The 19,624-nt window shown below is 42.5% G+C and overlaps 1 protein-coding gene across 2 annotated transcripts in view; it reads right to left on the bottom strand.

Moving 5' to 3' along the window:
- The window catches only part of ME1 (malic enzyme 1), a 281,949-nt gene that overhangs the window by 63,825 nt on the left and 198,500 nt on the right, over nucleotides 1–19,624 (bottom strand). For both annotated transcript variants that reach the window (XM_083177132.1, XM_083177131.1), the window contains exon 7: nucleotides 7,026–7,135. In XM_083177132.1, coding sequence (XP_083033258.1) covers nucleotides 7,026–7,135 — 110 coding nt within the window. The remainder of the gene's footprint in view (nucleotides 1–7,025; nucleotides 7,136–19,624) is intronic.

Genomic DNA, 19,624 nt, shown 5'->3' with positions numbered 1-19,624 from the left:
CATTGCATGCGTTTTGAACGCGATCACATTGCATGCGATTTGAATGCGATGCAATGCGATCCAAAGCTAGTTAAAAAAGTATGTGTAGCACATACTTTTTGAACTGTCCAATGGATTGTACGTATGTGTGTGGGCACCTTTACTACTATGCTGTTAGTACAATATAATATTATAGATCTGAACATTTTGAAAGTTTTTCCCGTGAGAAACTACAATCAGCTTTCAGCAGGTAATTTAAACCAATAAGTATCCTTCCAACAGCTAACACTCTCCTTACACCAGAAAATATATTGTGTTAGGAATAGGAAACAGATTGGCAGGTAATACACACTTAAGATGAGGTGGCATGCAAGTATACAGTATATGAAATGCAAAACCCAAGCAAGATAAAATAAACAGAAATGTTATAGGGAATGGTTGAAATGAAAAAAACATTGTGACGGGGAACAGTTTAACAGTGTTGGAAAGTGTAATATTATTTGGCAAAAAAAACAAAAACCCCACCAGCACCTTTTTCTTTTATGTTATAACAATATATACACTGAAACATACATTTCCAAAGACAAATCTATGCAAATATCTCCCCCATTCAGTGTAATTTTCCAAGCATTGCCAATTTGCCTATTTTGCCCAGTGTAATCCTATGTAATGCACCTTAAATGCCTGGATCCTTCGTGGATAGGATAAATCATTTGTGCAGCTAATGCCCCAAAATGGCTGCCATGGATATTTATACTATGTGGCTGTAGCATCTGATAAGTATGTTCCCGCTTATTTCTATACATAGGCAAATGAACAATTTGTTTAAATTATCTTTATTGATGTTTTCCTTTATGATTGTATATTGCAATGATTCTTATCGAACATGTATTGTACGGTACTTAATTTCATTAATTCCAATAAAAATTGATTGCGTAAAAAAAAAATATTTCTCTTCTGTTTGTATTTTGGTAATTGCTAAAAATAGACTACAGGTTGAGTATCCCTTATCCAAAATGCTTAATGGATTATTCCGTATTTTAGAATATTTTTATATATGAATGTGGTATCTTGCATTTATGTTGTATAAGCACATAAAACACATGAAATACACACAAATATATTTTATTTGTGCATGAAACAAGGTTTTAAAATATGAAATAAAGTTTGCGTACAATCTTAGACACTGAATTTGAATGCCAAGCAATCATTTTGTTGCACATATCATGTGCATATCATGTTACATATCATGTCCCCAGTAGTGCCAGTTACAGATGTATCCAGTAGGTTTTTAGCAACAAAAAAAAAATACATTTAGGAAACTATGGTTTTCTGAATAATTAGGATAACGGATATTTTATAAGGATATTCAACCTGTATTACAACTTCTATTTTTGAAACTCATTCTTACTTTGCAACATATTTTGTACAGTATTGGATATAGCATTCTTTTTCCAATATGACTCAAGGGGCCAAATGTAATAGGGTGTGAGAATAAGAAAGTGGGAGATTTTAGGAGAGTTTTCCAGATTGTTTAGAGCGGCAAACATTTACATTGCAAAACCAGGTGGATTTTGCCATGTAATTGATTGCTGCTTTTTTAAAAAAATTGTTACAACTCACCCAAAATCTCTCACTTTCTGATTCTCGCACCCTATTATGTTTGGCTCTAGGCGCTTAACATATAGTATGAACATAATACAGTAGATAGACATAATAAAAAAGGTTTAGTTTTGCATGAAGTAGACCAAAAGACCATCAGGTGTGGCAGATATTTTGGGTCATCAGTTGTTGCAAGTATTATCTATCCTACCCACAAAGGATGCAGGTAAGGCAGTCATTTTAGGCACATACTGGGCAGTATAGGCAATGCTTGGAACCATAGGCGCTGAAACAGTGGTTGCTCCGGGGCCCGAGCACCCATGGAGACTGATGAGCACCCATGGGCCATGGCCGGAACTCACCCGCCGCTTGACGACAACCCTATGCCGCTAAGTCTGAAAACAGTCAGCGGGGTCCCTGCAGCGGATGTGAAGTCATCGGCGGGGTCCCTGCGGCAGATGGGAACTAGTAGCGGTATTAATACCGCTATTAGTTCCCATCCGCTGCAGGGACCCCGGCGCTGACTGCCCATCCACCGCTGGGACCCCGCTGCCTCCCCAGCACTGCAGGGACGGATCCCACTACAGCGCTGCCTGGATGCCCGTATGCCTCCTTCCCGGACTGGGGGGGATCTCTTCTATTACACGCCCCCTTGAGCACCCACCAGAAAAAACGTAAATCGGCGCCCCTGCTTGGAACGGATGACACATAATGGTAGACATATTAATTCTAGAAAATATCCTTGCAAGTCCATTGCACAATACAATTTGTATTCTACGTAGAGCACCTGAGAAGGCAGTCATGTTGGGTGTAGAACATTGGTTTCAGTGTGCAAATAATATAAGATATACAAGAATAAAATAAACAATGAATTAAAGGATACCTACTGCATAAATAATTCTGTGTGTTGCTCGACCTGCTCTATATTGTATTAGGCTGTACATAGGCTACAGTGTGCAGAGTGAGCAATTCACAGAAGTACAACATACAATGGGTAGATTACAGAGAACAGATAAAGAAATACAATTGAATTTTATTAGAAATGTAAAACATAGCTTTAAAATGGCGTATATCATATATCACTACCATTACAGGCCGGGTGCTCAGAATGAAGGTCGGTACCATGGATTTGTTTAAAGAAATAAAAAGTGTATTCCAGCTACAGAAGCTACAGTATATGGACAGCCTACATTAGTTATTGAGACTACATTTACATTACTCTTTTTAAATTGCTTTGGTTGAACTATAATTGATTTTATCCTTATTTATTGTAAAATATTTTATACTCCCCAATGTATATATTTTTTTTATTGATAAATGTTCTTGAAATCATAAAAAAAAATCTAAATGATATAGCTTAAAAATTCCATTCTTAGAATAGTTAGTAGTTTTTTGATGATTGGAAAAATCAGATAATTCCTTGAAATAAAGGTGGGGTTCTGAAACAAGTCCTAAAATGAATATTTCTGGTTTTAATTTACCTAACATAAGTTTTATAGGAAGTCACATGAGAAACATCGGTACTTGTTTCCTAGCACGGCCACAAATCTTGTCCATCGGGGGTAATTTTAGTGGCCTGCGACGCGACCGACGCGATGCCCCCGATTTTTTCATTGAAATGCATTGAAAACAGTGAAAAATCGGGTCGGTCGCATCGTGTGCGCCTAAAAATGCTTAAATGGTCCACCCGCGATGGCCACGATTTCCCCATAGGGAACAATGTTAAATGCCTCAATTTACCCGTGATGACCCCGATTTCCCATAGGAAACAATGTTAAATGGGTCAATTTACCCAAATCAGCATAGGGAAGAATGGTAAATGGGCCAGAAACCCCAAAAAAAACCACAGAGCAGTGAAATGTCCCCCCAAAAGTAGTTGACGCCACCCCGCGATCAACGTGAACCCGAAGCGTGGCGAGCGCAGCGAGTCCGCGCGGGGCGGCGGTACGCTTCCTCCGACCTTTTCATACCCTACTATCCACGTCGGCGTGGAGTTGAGAATAGAATAGTGTGGCGAGCGCAGCGAGCCACCGAGCCCGAAGCGTGGCGAGCGCAGCGAGCACCGCGAGGGGACGCGGATACCTTCACAGGTAAACGCGTCCCTTCGCGGGCTTCACAGGTGTCCGCGTCGCCATGGACACCTGGGAAGCCCGCGAGGGGACGCGGATAACTGTGAAGGTATCCGCGTCCCCTCGCGGGGCTCGCTGCGCTCGCCACGCTTCGGGGTCGCTCGCCACACTATTCTATTCTCAACTCCACGCTGACGTGGATAGTAGGGTATGAAAAGGTCGGAGGACGCGTACCGCCGTCCCTCGCGGGCTTGCTGCGCTCGCCACGCTTCGGGTTCACGTTGATCGTGGGGTGGCGTATAGTACTTTTGGGGGGACATTTTTATGTTCAGGGGTGTTTTTGGCCCATTTACCATTGTTCCCTATGATAATTTGGGTAAATTGATCCATTTCACATTGTTTCCTATGGGAAATCGGGGTCATCGCGGGTAAATTGAGGCATTTAACATTGTTCTCTATGGGGAAATCGCGGGCATCGCGTCTGGCCCATCGCATCCGATTTTTTAGTGGCCGCGATGGCCCCGATTTTACCCCCGATGACCGCGATTATGATCGTTGTGGCCGTGCTAGGAAACAAGTACCGAAACATCAAGTTGATTTATTATGGAAATTCTCAGCCACGGGCTTTACATATTGCAGGAATAGTCAATACAACCTCAAAAAGATGGAATCACTTATCTTGAATAATTCAAGTGGAATTTATTATATGCAAATAACATAGTTTACCCCTACTTGTTTCTCTAGAGGTCTTGTGCAGTGATACCACATTATTCCATATTTAAACTGGAAGATTAATCAGAATTAGGGATGCCAATCCCATAATCGGCGGGTTGCCAGGATTTAGGCCAATTTTTGTCGAGATTTCAATCCCGGGACTGGCGCCTCCAATCCCGGGATTTCTTCTTAAAATGTGCTTGTGCATTTCATTTCTTTCTGCTGGGCAGCCCTGATTAGAAGTCACTGTGCGCAGCCACAGACCAGCCTGCCCTCTCTGCCACATCCACCCTCTCTGCTGCATCTGCCCACTCCACTGCATCCACCTGCTCTCTCCGCCTTCTAAGCAGTTCCGGCGCTGTATCAGGAGGCCAATTTTAGGAATCCTTGGATTAAAAGTTTTTCAATCCCGAATTCTGGGATCTAAAAAATGGCCTGGGATTCGCCTCCCTAATCAGAATGTATTTCAGCAATGACTGTACTACACTACCTCACCCATCATAGAGCATTACCTCTATGTGTATGGTTGTCCAGCTGCAGTCAATCTGTGAATCAGGAGGCTTGTCCTTTCCCAGCCATCCTGATTGATACTCGCTCAATTTCCCAGCCTGCCCTAGACTCAATGCTGGTTGTATCCTGACAAACCTTGATCCTATCTGGGTATATATTGACCAAACCTGTGTGATCATGTGTCCTGACTCGGTCCTTGCCTGTATTATCTGATCCTGAATCCTCAGTTCATGCCTCAGTTCTTGACCCTGTCCAGCCCTGTGTTCACCTACCTGGATCTTGATTCCCAGTCTGTTTAACCTTTCATGTGCCTTTGCTATGTTTGGTCTTGTTTTTCCCAGCTGATACTTATTATTCCCATGTCCTTTTTGTAACCAGTACTGCCCCACAGTCTTGTTCCGCTGTTTGTCCTGTCTGTGTTGCTCTAGCTTCTATACTGCACTTAGATCAGTGACCATTACACTACACCACGGCCATTGTGGTCACCTACCCTGTCATATGCCAGTCACACACAGTAAAGTATTCTTGGACTTGTTTGTCTTGTCGGTCTAGTCCTTCCTTTGTGTCCCAGCCTGACTCCAATTCCGTACTTGCCTTGCCCAGCCTCCTGAAGGGATAAGCCTTGTCCCCTAGTAAGTCCTGGCGGCACCTCCAGTACTTTGTGGACCTAATCCGCCAGGAAAAAAGTGGCTGTTGAAGGTGACGTTTTAGCACACTGCTGGGCAAGAGCAATAGCGCCACCTAGTACCACCTGGTGGCCATCATGACAATACAGTATGGTTTAGCTCTAGTACATATGTATGTAGATAGATAGTTTGTTTTATCACTGTCTACAATTGTAAAGTGCAACAGAATCTGCTGCACTCTATAAGAAACGGTAAATAAATCCGTAAACAGCAACAATTCATAAAATTAGGCATGAACTGAAGCTTCTACATACTTTTGTAAAATAAAAAGCAAACAAAAAAAAAAACTTGATAAATAGGCCAGCACTAGTGTTGTTTGTCATGATACTGATGCTCGTAAGGATTTTTATGATGGCGATCAGTACACATAAAATCCTTTAGTGCACGACCCTTTATATTTGATGTGTATTAAATAGCTGCACTGTTATTTATATATGCTTTATAGACATTCTTCTGATTGGGGCTTTCCCTCTTCCAATCATATTCTGGTATGATAATGCTCTGCTACTGTGTCTGCTTCTGTGAAAGCTGTAATGTGGTAAAGTATTTAAGTTGTATCTGCCATCTTCAGCATTAAATATACCTTTGTGACCTAAAACTGAATACATGCATAGAAATGAGCAATATATTGTTAGTATTTTCTATGTGGCTTATGGTATAAGACATAGGTGGAAATTTACTAAGATGGGAGTTCTATTTCACATGCAATGTTGCTATTGGCAACCAATTAGAGGCCCTTATTCTGAACTGGGCGGTACGGCCCGCGTGCGGCCGTACCGCCGATGTTTTCACTCTGCACATGCGCAGAGGTCACTCTGCGCATGTGCAGGCGAAATCGCCGCACACAAAAATTATACGCCGCAAAGGGGGCGTATAGGGGCGTGAGGGGCTTGATAGCCTCATTTACCTATGTATACGCCCAGCGTTTCATGGGCGTTCCCATGCAAACGCGGGGCGTATGCATGGTAATGAGGCTATGACGCCAGTGATGGGGGCGGAAAGCTGACATCGCCGGATGTCAGCTCTCAGCCCCCAAACAAGCTTTCACACGGACAAGTGTCCGTGTGGTCTCAGCTTGCGTGAGCTGGTGGAGCGTGCGGCCCTGCCTTCGATGGTCGCCGACCATCGAATGCAGGGGGCAGCTCCCACCATGGTGGAGGCGTACGCCCCACCATTTTCATGCGGATCGCCAGCCGTCCGTGTACGGACGGCCGTGGCGATCCGTATTGTGGGCGGGGATTGGTTGGTGCGGCCGGAGCACCGTATGCGGCTCCGGCCGCACCGATCTGAATAAGGGCCAGAATCTACTTCTTATGTATTTATCACCTTCTAGAATATAATAGACAGTATCTGGTTGCCCATTGCAACATCCTATCTGGAATAGAACTCCCATCTTAGTAAACTTAATTTAAATAGTTCACGTACTGTATATAACACGTTACCATAGCAGACGTTTTGTATCTACCTTGGATGTCATCATTGAAGGTGCAGTATTGATGGCGGTATTTATTCAGCAGACGGAACGCATTGGCATTGGCAAAATCTTCAAACTGGATAAGGCAGGTCATGCCATACCTGAAAGAGAATACAACACTTTTAGGAACACTTTCACAGGAAATGACTGGTGCACTGAACTTTTTCGTTAACATGTTATTTAATTGTGAATTCAAAAGCTATTTATTTCACTGATGATGTCACAGTTGTAAATATGATACTGAAGTCACTGATGATTTCACTTATGATGTCAATGATGATGCCACTGATGATAACTGAAGTCACAGTTGTAACACCTCAGTCTGAGTAGTCTTTTGAACATTAGCGATAGACTTTAACCCAGCATGACCTTCTAAAGATCCTGTGTGTGACCCAGAAAATAACTAAGTATATTTAAATGGTAAATGCTCCTTTAATAGGGGCCTGATGCCAAATATCAGGTTAGATCAAGTTGATTTTGTGATATAAATGGAATGGGCTAAATTAAGACCTGAAGACGGTATAAAAGCTATGCTGGTCACGCACCATTCCAATTGGATCAGGGCACTGTCTACAAGCACCTTACTATAACACAGCACTTTGTTCTATAATGTTATCAATTAATACTTGGCTATAATAGGTGGGAATTTCTAGAAACAAAACAATTTACAGAGTGATTTAATGTATTTCATGTCCAGTTTACTGGAAGAAATAATCTATTTTTCATGAATTCTTACTGGAAACGTGGTATTCAATGAAACATGAAATATATTAATTTGTGCACTGAAGAAGCCAAAGTAAATACAGTATGGCCAGACAGATATTTCTGAAGCTAAAAGAACTTTAGACATAAAAATTCTGGCACTAATGTAGAATGTGTATCAAGAGCTTCAGAAATGAGCTCATTTAATTTATAATGTAGTTCTATTTCTATGGTTCTGTTGTCTTACACTCCTTTTCCTTCGTTACTGATAATTATCAAGAGCAATGCACCTGTGTATGACAGTTTACTGAATTATTTAGAAAAGATTTGTGTGGATATAGTGATCCTTCTAGGATATGGCAAAGGCAGGGAGTTGGGGTACGGGGTCACCATTGAGGCATGAAGGGGGCATGCTGCCGAGGTCACCATTGGGGTCAGGCCCGGCTGCCGACATCACCATTGGGGCTATCCGGGCAAGCCAATGATGGATTTGGAAACAGGCCTTGCCCCACCAAATTCACTACAGGGGAGGCCACTACAGTGGTGCTGCGCTTTCCTGTGCACACTGGCAGGGACACACAGCAGGCTGTTCTAGTAGGGAGCTGCCAGAAGGGCAGGGTGCATTTCGCCCTTTAAAAATCGGGCAAGACGTGGCGCCTAGCCTAGCATGAACACCTTGCATCATATTATAACAACAAAAAAGAATAGGGGAATTTAAGCACCAAAACAAAGTGAACTTCCCGCACTTATTCTATTGTCAAGGACAAACACAGCATTTTTTTATTTGCTTGATGACGTGTTTCCCCTAGTCATAGGCAGGTATTCAATGTCATTTCTCGCCATGTGCAGCGAATCCTGTTTAGGATTCGCTGCACATTGGCAGGGTTCCGGAGGGCTGGAGCATCCGCTGCCAGCCCTCCCTGTCACCCTTTTCAATGCCTCAGGGGCTCGCTGCCCCTGACGGGGATATTTAATCCCTGCGGCAAACGCTGCAGGGAGCCGGGAGACAATGGCAGGCAGGGAGATGGAAGCCTCCCTGCCTGCGCCCCCCCCCGCAGAACTGGCAGGGGACATGGTTAGGGAGCCGCTGCACTGGTCCTACTCGTGCATATGTAATGAGCAGGACCAGTGTGAAGTGAATATCTTCACAGGACCCTGCCCCTGCTGGCAAATGTGTAACTAAAATTTTTTTCGGGATACTGGTTTAGTTTCACGGCGGCCGATATATCGAATGTGATTTTTTACCAGTTTATAACCCCACTATCCACTACGCATGGAGTTGATTTTATATAGTGTGGCGAGCGCAGAAATCCGCGTTCCCTCGCGGGGCTCGCTAAGCTTCTCCAGACTGTCCTCAGGGTGACCATAGACTGGTGCTGCTCTATTGGTTTATCTGCTTCCAATCATTTACCCTGTTTAGTTCATTAGTAGTAAGCAAGTAAATACTTACATATGTATGTATTTAAATGCAGACAATGTGCTATTTACACAAAAAGGCATGATTTACAGCCCATTAAGAACAAATATAAAACAAATGAAAGAAAACATATGGCATATATAAACTTCAGGATACATTTTCATTTTAATGTACTGTTATATCATGGGACAATTTTTAACAAGAGAAACGTTTTAACAATTGGATACACTGACTGTATAAGCCTGCAGCAAGAAATGGTTTAGCTATGCTGTGTTAAATGGTTTTGTCAGCATATAATTTCATTAAACAATGCAGGGAAATATGGTTATCTATTTGTGAGCCGTGTGCTCGCTATATAACGTACATTATGTTATATTTAGTAAGTCTGTTTTGACTATCATTAACATATGTTCTCTCTTAGAAAACACATCCCGTGTATTTCCTGTACTCATATCAATGGCTAAGCTTGCAGTCATATTGCTGGCAACCATGCCAAAAAATTGAACTTCCAGATTTACCAAAACTGCAATCTTCGAATGAAAGGAGGAAAGTGCTTATACTAATATATATATACATATATATATTCTTATTTCTTGTGACATTCGAATAAAGAATCACAGCCATTCATATCAACGTTTTCATTCAGGATATCCTCATACTCTGAATGAAACGTTGATATGTGCGGCTGTAGTTCTTTATTTGGATGCTGTAATTCTTTATTTGGATGCTGTGAGACATCTGAGTGGCGGAGGGGGGGATGCCTGAGCGGTTGGGCTCCAGGCGCCTGGGCTGCGGTGAAACTGGGCATCTGAGTGCAGGGGGACCAAGTGGCTGAGCAGGGGGGGGGGGGAGCTGCGACAGGGGGCTGGCTTTGGGCTCCTCAAATCAGAGCTGTCACCTTTGAACCTCCCTGTGCGCACACACTTAGAACACATATATACTGTAGAACATAGATATACACATGACACATTGAGGAAAAGAGCACCGCAGGTATGTGCAGCTGTGGCCTTTTCATCTTTAAGCCTCTGACCTATGGCTTAAAAAATCGAGCAATGAGAGGGGCGGTGAATATGACACTATTACATGACGTGTGTCATTTTGGCCCCACCCCCTCGCTGCCTGCCGACCCACAAATCACGGCAAACAGTAGCAAAGGGACGAGGCCAAAAACACCAGCACTACAGACTGATTGACACAATGTCAGTATGAAAAATAAATATCAAACAATTGTTTGCCTAGGCTAGTGGCCGTACAGCAGAGCTGGCAAGAGGAGTGGCCAGGCAGGAGATGATGCTGGGAAGCTAAGTGGCAAGGCAGCAAAGCTGGGAGGCTAAGCAGCCAGGCGGCTGGCTTTATAAGCAGTATATGCTAACAAATTGCCATTACTTTCGCAATAGTAAATAGCTTTATATTTTACATATATATAAATGTAGCAGAAAAACAGATACAATAGCCATAAATAACCAAGATGAATTTTGTCTAGAATGATGCACAGAATGATGCACAGCACACATACATTATTATGAACAGTAGGTGTAACTGAATGCATTTCATTCATGATGGCAGAAAGAGCTGGTTAAACAGGTGCCTTGCAATGTAAATACATCAGTGGAAAATGAATAAAACCTACCCACTTGTTTTAAAATCTGATACTGGTCTGTGAGAAATATATTTTCCATGCTGGTTTCCCTTCAGATGGCCTGAGCGTAAAATATTACAAATATGCTGGCAGCCAGGAGGTGTATTTGGAATTACGCTACAGAAATTCTATACAGCTATGAAATAACATAACCTTGATACTTTGATACCTTTAACAAAAGTTAGTTTAATTTTAATTATGCATATTTTTGACGGTTTACATGCCGCACCACTGTAGATTATGTCACCTCTTTCATTGAGTTTTAGTTGTGGCAAAGCTTTGTGCTCTATTTATCAAAGGGTTACGTGCCCTAACTCTGGGATAAATATGTCTATAGTCACTTATGATCCTTAAACCATTTGAACTGTGCGAATATTATAACTTTAAAACATTTTGATATACAGTAACAGATAATATGAAAACTCAAGTTGAGGAGAGAGGAGAGAGGTGCTTTATACATATCCACTCCTCCATGAGACCACTCCCCTCCCCTTGTGTTGGGGCCCCCTGGATGTCTCAGGTGCCCCTATCCAAGTCTGTTATAAACTCTTGATTCTGCAGAAACGCAGAGGCAACTTACAAAGCTTCCTCTGAGATATTTTAGTTGATATATTGAGGTCATAGAAACTTTTCTATTACTGAAAAAAGGAAAATCAGTCCTAATAATGAGTGTAAATTATAACTCTAGTCCATTTCAGACCTGAAATAAAATGGAGCTGATTCAAATTAATTTCATGTACAGTAAGTTCAATAAAATGAAAATCTGCTCCTGCCTCTGTATTGTAGACTGTGATGGAGTCAAAATAAGTTAGCGGCAAGTTGGCCACAAAGGTGGGTTAAAAAAACAATTAGTACACCCCTAATAACGTCTCTGTCCCAATCCTCCTATTATCAAAACTAACTGATACTGAAAGTAGGTCAGATAAAATGGTAATAGTAATAAACTGCTGTATGTACAAAATGTATGAAGTTTTAAAAAAACAACAACAGTTTGTGATACAATTAAATGAGTTGTTTGTGCTAATATACCATCAAATATTATTTTGGTTTCCCATATGTTGTGTTCGCGTAATTGGCAGTTTGGAATTGGTAAATAATCAGCATTTAAATGTATAGGAGGGGGGAATACAGGAGCAGGTCCATTAAAGCAACAATATGTAAGTCAGGCTTGCCTATCCTCCCGGAATGCCCGGGAGGCTTCCGGAATTCCGGTCCCCCTCCCGGCCCCCCTTGATGGAGGGCAGGTCTCCCGCATCAGCCACACTGTCCCCGCAGCCCCCCTTCCCCGCTGCGCTACATAGTGATTTTTGCGGGTCTGCGGCTAATGGGCGGGGCTAAAATGACACGCATCGCGTAATTTTTAGCCCTGCTCCCTGACATGCTGCAGTATGGTCCCCTTTCCGAACTTCTCCCGGAGAGGAGAATGAAAAAGTAGGCAAGTATGATGTAAGTTAAGTACATACACAGTGAACAATTAGACATACAATAATGATAAAAATAAATGATTAGCTTTAACAGTGACCATCTTGTTTTATGAGAACTGTATATTTGTCTTTATAGTTCATACACACTGAATGATATGCACCTAGTCATAAACGATATAGGCAAAATTTGACTGCATGTACTGATGACAGGGGGGTGAATAACCCACCGAAGTATGCACTGATAATGACATAGTTCAGGGGAGGCCAACCGGTCAGAGGTAAAGAGCCAAAAATATCGGTAGTCAAGCTAAAGAGCCGACATCATGCGCGCGCCGAAGACGCATGCGCCAAAAAAAGGGGAGTAGCCTATTTTGACCCCTTGGGTGGGTGTGATACAAATATGCCTCCAATAGTGCAGTGCCATATATACATATGCCCCCAATAGTGCCAGATACACATATGCCCCCAATAGTGCCAGGTATGCACCACACGGCGCAGGGTATGCCCCCACAGTGCCACAAACTGCTATGCCCCCACAGTGCCACAAACTGCTATGCTCCCACAGTGCCACAAACTGCTATGCCCCCACAGTGCAAATTTCCCAGCAGCAGCACTCACCATTGTTGCTGCTGCTGCCAGGCAGGGAGAGGACAGCCTGGTGTCCCCCTGCAGTCCTCCTGTCATGTCACCGATGGGAGTAGAGCAGAGGAGAGCACAGCACACCGCGCGTCTCCTTCCCCCTCACTTCCCTGTGACTGGGCCGCCCACCAATCAAAGCTCACTGGCCGGCTCCTGATTGGCTGCTGGCCCACGAGCTCTGATTGGCGGACGGCCCAGTCACAAGGATGCACAGTAAGGGGTAGGAAAGATGCGCGATGCGCGCTCTCCTCCCCTCAGAAGGAGAAGGTATTTAGGGAACTGGCAGCAGGGGGGACTGGGACAGACGTGGGCGGCAGGCAGCAGTGGGAGCAGGAGCTGCACTTTACAAGGGGAAGAGCCGCATGAGGCTCAAGAGCCACAGGTTGGCCACCACTGACATAGTTGGTACACACTAGATGATATGCACAATAATATCCTGAACGATATTGTTATCATGCATATTTTTAGGAAATATCTTATAGTCTGTACCCAGCTTTAGTTGTGCAACTTCTCAGGATTTACCAGATTCAGCAGCAATAGGCTCATTATAAGGCTGTTCTGTTAACAGTTCAAAATGTTTTGATGAATAGTTGTGTTAAATCTTATATTTCATAAACCATCCTTCTTTACATCATTGCCTTAATATTAAGCTTCTAAGTACTGAATTTAAGTTTATGCCAGGAAAGAATGAGTCCGGCTGTTACATTGCAAACATGTCAAATCTTCGAGCATCTTTCCCTTCTGTAATATGTGAAATCATTGTGCATATTACTTGCTAAACTCTCAGTGTGCCATCCACTAATACAGATGGAACCCCTCTCATTCATTGCCAGCACTTGCCAGAATGTCCCCGCTGGCGAGCACTGGCGGAGAGGGACTCCTTTAGACTGCGACGTTCGAGAGTCTCACACGCACGTGCGTCTCAGTCACTTGACGGCGGGACCCTGCCGGGGAGCTCCAGCGGGACAGGGCATGCAAGCATCTTGTGCGTGCATCCCCTTCCAAAGGATGGTGGGGCCTGGCGGCTGGCAGGGGCTGGCGATTTTTTCGCCTCCGCAAGCTCCATCTGTGGATCTTTATGTTACTGTTCCATTGGAAAATTCTTAATCATTTCCCACTATGAACCCCTTCTCTGTGGAGGACATGCAGGGCTCGTCCTCTGAATACACGTCTGCAGATGACGCGCTTCACTGTTGAAATGCTGGGATATGAAATTTGTACTTATTTTTCAAATGTGAAAAAATGACCTCAGCACAAGGGTGAGAAAACCCTATGCAGCAAAAAAGGTTAATGTGTAGAGGTCTCTCATAAGAAAATGGTGAGTAATAAATTATTCATAAAAGCATAATCTACTGTAGTAGTCCCTCGCTGGGCAGCTATTTGCAGAGTGACGGGCTGGTAGAGCACAGACATAATCAACTTTAAAGCTGTATTTTTAAATTTTTACAAAGAACTTCTAGTACTGAGGCAATTATGTGAGAAATCTATTATTCTTTCCAAAGTGTTCGCCTCTGACAGACACCCATCTGTTTTTCCACTGAAGCAACACCCCCACTGTCATGTGAAAAAATGGTAAAATAGCACTGTGTGGGAGATGGCTATAAAGAGTTCCACTCAGCAGGCGCCAATGAAAGGGTGGCCATACAGATTCCTTTTTCTATACTACCAGTCAAACTATTATATATTAACTAGTAATATAAAATAGCATTTTTCCTACTGCACGGACAGCACCAAACAGTATATTCAAATAGACTACATAATGGACTGCAGTGGTATATGTGCTAGCAATATAACATTGTAAAATATGGAAGTAACAATTTCCTTGTGACTGTTATGTTATATGTGTAAATATATTAATGAGAAAAAATACAGTATATAAACATTGTTTTTACACCATTCAAATAAAGTGCAACAAAACATAAAGCAGGTAGATCGGAAAGGGTTTCTTAATACTTAGAATTAAATGTGCAATGCTTTTGTTTCTTAAAACTGCTATACTGGTTAGCATCACTACCCCCTGCATTGTGTCTGAGATTCAAGTTCCAATTATACAAAGTTTCCATCATACCCTTGTGTTTGTGTGGGTTTCACTTTCTTCTGGATACTACTGTATGCTTTCTTGCCACATGCGTAAGGGAATATAGATTGTAAGCTGTACTAGGGTGAATGGTCAAATGTTCTCTTTCAATAAATACTAAACTCTTAATGGAATAATTATTTATTACATTTAACTTCATTCACTTCTGTTGTGCCCTGTACAGTGTATACTGTATATATTATGGCAATCTGTGGTATTTAGCTTGGCAGTGTGTTTAGTGCTGTAATGTTAGGTACCCAAACCAGGGTCAACACTCAGCTTTTCCAAGTTTAAATAACTGAAGTGGAACCTTATTATTAGAGTACAGCAATGACATCAAACATACTGTAGGATGGCCTTTACACGGTGCACTAACTCACTTATACCTCTTTTACACCGCCCCAAAACCCCAGGTCAGCGGCGGATCAGAGGCGGTGTAAATGGGTCAACCCGTGTTCATTTACACAGGACTTCCACCCAGGTCCTGACCTGGGTTGAACAAGGCTAGGACCTTGGTAGAGGGCAGTGTAAACAGGTATGCTGGGTCACCCAACCCAGCTCCCGTTTACATCACTGGGAGAAGCATAACCTCTGGACCGCAGCGTTGTATGGTCAGTATGGAGTTTGGGTGGGGGATGCACACAGCCTCTGCTGCTGTGTGCTGTAATCTGTACTTGGCGATTGGTGGGGATGATTGCGGTCCTAGTGCTTGGAGATGATGTGATCTCCAAGCACCACCTCTGTCTACACTGTGGGTAGCCACCGCAGTGTAAACGATCCAAATCCTGGATCCGACCTGGCTTGGATTAGTGTTCTAAATGCCGGGTTGGATCCGGGTTTTTTGGTGTAAAAGGGGTATTATTTTATCATAGTCTGCACTGTAGCAAGCAATGGGGCACCTGCCACTTCCGGACCCACCAGCGTACGTTGATTCTGCATTCTGTAGATGGCTGTATATAGTGAGTCTGACCCTTATTCACCGGAAGCTGAAACACAATGTAGCTGGAGCCCTGACAATTCATTAACACTTTGGTCCATGTAGACTGTCTAATGCTGTGTACACATGGTGAGATTCCCTTGCTTTTCGACTTAGGATTCAAGGGCTATGCAACCTTTGCTAACTCTGTACTATTTACATACAATCTGCATTAGATTTGCACTATATAGTCATTGCTGCCCTGTCTATCTGGGTTTCAATTTGTGCTGTCACGGGAGCACGCATCGGGATCGCAAGGTAAAAACCTGTGTGATCTGCATACGATCTGCATGCAATTTTGACAATATAGTCAAAATCTAATGTCAAATCTCACCGTGTGTACACAGCATAAGCGTACTACCTATATTATTTATAGTTGTATACCATATTTATTTATCTTTTTTTTAATCTGGGAACACAATACTCTGACTCGTGTCCAGGTAGTTAGGATGAACTTATGCCCCTGATAGGAGCAATGTAAAACTATAAGAACAAAAAACAGGAGATATTTGAATTACATCTTCAGTCCAGTCCCTCCTTTTTTGAGTGGGAGGGGAGTTACAGCTTTGATTTGCATTTAGTTGGAACGATGGAAGGATAATCGGGCAATGTGTGGCAAGCTGAACTTTTACAAAGGACAGAATCCAACGGTTTTTCAATCAGTGCAGTATACAAAGTCTCTCCAATATCTCAGGTTACGCGGTTCTTCCTGAATAGCATACATTTCTTCTAATTGCCTAGGATAATGACGTTATTCCTTTATTTTGTCTCTGTCCGTCATGATTAATGGTCTGTTTCTTTTGCTTCTGAAACTGTCATAACTCATAACTGCTATCCCCATGTAATGCAATGTGAGCTCTGATTTGTTCATTTATGGGTTGTAGCTGGAAGGATAGCAACCACCTGACACATTGCACAAGATAATAACTAGCCAAGTGATAGAAATCCATTTTGGTCATGAATCCTCTGACTATAAACATGCCTTAAATGGCTATTGTTACATGAACAATTCAATCCTGCAAACTGCCTTTAGCCCCACAAAGTAATGCACGTTTCCTGGTTCCTACATGATCTCTGCATGCAGAACACAGGTGTTGTGTGATTCTTTGTTTGGCTTTAAAGACCCCATGAATCCAATAAATAGTTTCATAAGAAATAATAATCCTGATAAAAACTATATATACACCAGGGTGTTTAACAGCATAGTTGGACAATGATTTGAATGGAAAGTAAGAGCTGTAAAAGCTAAGCAGATGTACTTGTGTGATGTCATTTGAAAGCATAGGTACTCATATTTAAGTAACCTACTCAAGGTAGATGCTTGATATACAGTTGTGTTAGATTTGTGTAGAATAGAAGTTTAACATGAAGACTGGAGACTGTGGTGCTTATACCTTGGATACACTGTATGCCCATTTATGTCCTGTAAAAACACCACATTTGTATTGTGGATTTGCTGGTAACGGACACTTGTGCCTCTTGAGTGGTGAAACATGTGAACTATGGGATTTTCCAATGTACAATGGAGTATGGTAAGGTCATGCTGATGATGATAATTGCCAGCACTAATAAGCTGCTGCTGACTGACTAATTGTATATTCACCTCTGAAGAACATCCCTTCTACACTGAACACTTTTCTTTTATAAGAACACTATTGAACGTACAATCATTTTTTAATTTAAATTAAGCCAAATATTGTTCTATTGAAGTTAATATTAAAAAGCTTTTATCGTGATTATGACCTTGTTGTGTGTATTTAGGTGTTTGTATGGCTGATGTAAGCCTGACACAGATGCTAATGAGGCAGAGGCAGAGCTAGATGTATATGACATAAATACATTATTTTATTGTACAGCATTGTTGTTTCATTTTTAATGTCAGCCTATATGTCCAATTGTCCATTCTTGATAACTTACTAATATGACCTGGATTTAATGCAGGATGCTGGGCAAACTCATAGATTTTTTTTAAAGGGCCAGTTATTTGGAAGGCAATGTTTTGCCCTGTAAATGATTGCCCCTTTAAAAAACCTCTGATTTTTCCCGGCATCCTACACAGTTACCAGACTCAAAACCCATTCCGCCCAATATGTTTATTCAGCATTGACTATTTCACTAAGGACCTTATTCTGATTGACTCAAGTCCATCAGACTCCGCCCTCCATCCGCAGTGCTGGCCGCCCCCCACACACGCAGTAACCCCCACACGGCTGCAAATGGACGATTTACATAATCATCCATTCGCAGACGGGGAGAAATCATTCGATGGTCGTCGACCATCGAATGATTTCTCCCACACACGCACGCAGAGAGACCTATATAGTCACTCTAAACTGCGGGTGCTCTGTGCCAGGACAGGGCGGGCAGCTGATATCTGGTGATGTAATCTGCCCGCCCCCCGCATGTCCATCACGGCCTCATTAGCCTGAGAACGCCCAGCGTTCTCATGAGAACACCCATGAAACGCTGGGCGTTTCCATATTCTAATGGAGCTGCCCTGAGCCCCCCGCCCTTCTCCGCCCTCCTGCTCAGCGTGTAGGGTGTGTGCACCCAGCGAACCGAAAATTTGCCATGGGTGCACGCACCCTGTATCTGTACATGCACAGAAACGCGGCCTGCGCATGCGCAGATCCAAAACATCCTCCGTGCGAATGCAAGTGTCCTAAGTGTCTGTTGTTATGTGTGGGTAGACCACTAGATATTTAATGCAGCAAAAAGCCACCCAAACATTCCAATACATTATACAGTGGCGCAGAGAACATGGGGCAGTACATCAGTGTTCTCCACGTGTTCACGTGGTTATCTTTCAGGCATTCTAGTTTCCTCCCACAGGAGGAGATGTGTCAAACCTTCAAAAGTATTAACAAGTAGAAACTGCACACAGCAACCAATCAGCTTACATCTTTATAGTAATTATAATGTGCTAGATAGATAATAGCTACAGTAGAAACAAATTGGTTGCTATAGGCAAGTTCTCCACTTTCTCTGTCTTGAAGATTTGATAGATCTTCCCAGCAGACTGAGTACATCCTGGTAGGCTACTGTGCTTCTGTTTAATATGGCTTTGGCGTGCATGTGCGAGTTGTATGGAAATTAAGCTGTAAACCCCACTGGGAATAGGATGAATATGCTGCATAGCCAAGACTCTTATCACCGCACCAAACCACACTAAAGGCAAAACAGCGCCAAGAATATTCCAACATATACAAAATTGAATTCAGACTTCGGTTTTCATATTATCATTATTGTATTTTAGAGTTGTGTGCGCTCTGAACTCACAGTGCAACTTTAATTTTGCAATATATCTTACTGTTCATGTGAGAGTCAAAACTTGTATTAAATGTATCATATATCTTGTGATATGTTTGCCAATAATCCCAATTTGTGATCAATACAATGGGAATACATTATCAGGGAAGTACTGTAGGTGCACTTTTGCCTGAACTTCCTATCACAACAACCCTGCTTGAATTGTAAAACCAAACCTGATCCTTGGATCCATTTACTCTAGCTTTGAAGCTAATTTAACACTTTTTTCTCTCAAAGGGATATTCAACTGGTGCTGAATTTTCATCCAGGGGAATATAGGCACACCACATATAATTTTAGTCAGCAGAGGCAGTTTGTGGAGTATACTCCATCTTTTTTTTTTTTTTTACGGAAAAAAGTCTAAAAAAAGACACCCTGGTCTATCAAGGCATGGCATTGTGTGACTA

This window comes from Crinia signifera, chromosome 3 (genome assembly GCF_055691185.1).
Source record: "Crinia signifera chromosome 3, ASM5569118v1, whole genome shotgun sequence".
Lineage (NCBI taxonomy): Eukaryota > Metazoa > Chordata > Amphibia > Anura > Myobatrachidae > Crinia > Crinia signifera.
The sequence above is the reverse complement of the archived record's forward strand: the minus strand, read 5'-3'. Positions and strand labels throughout refer to the sequence as shown.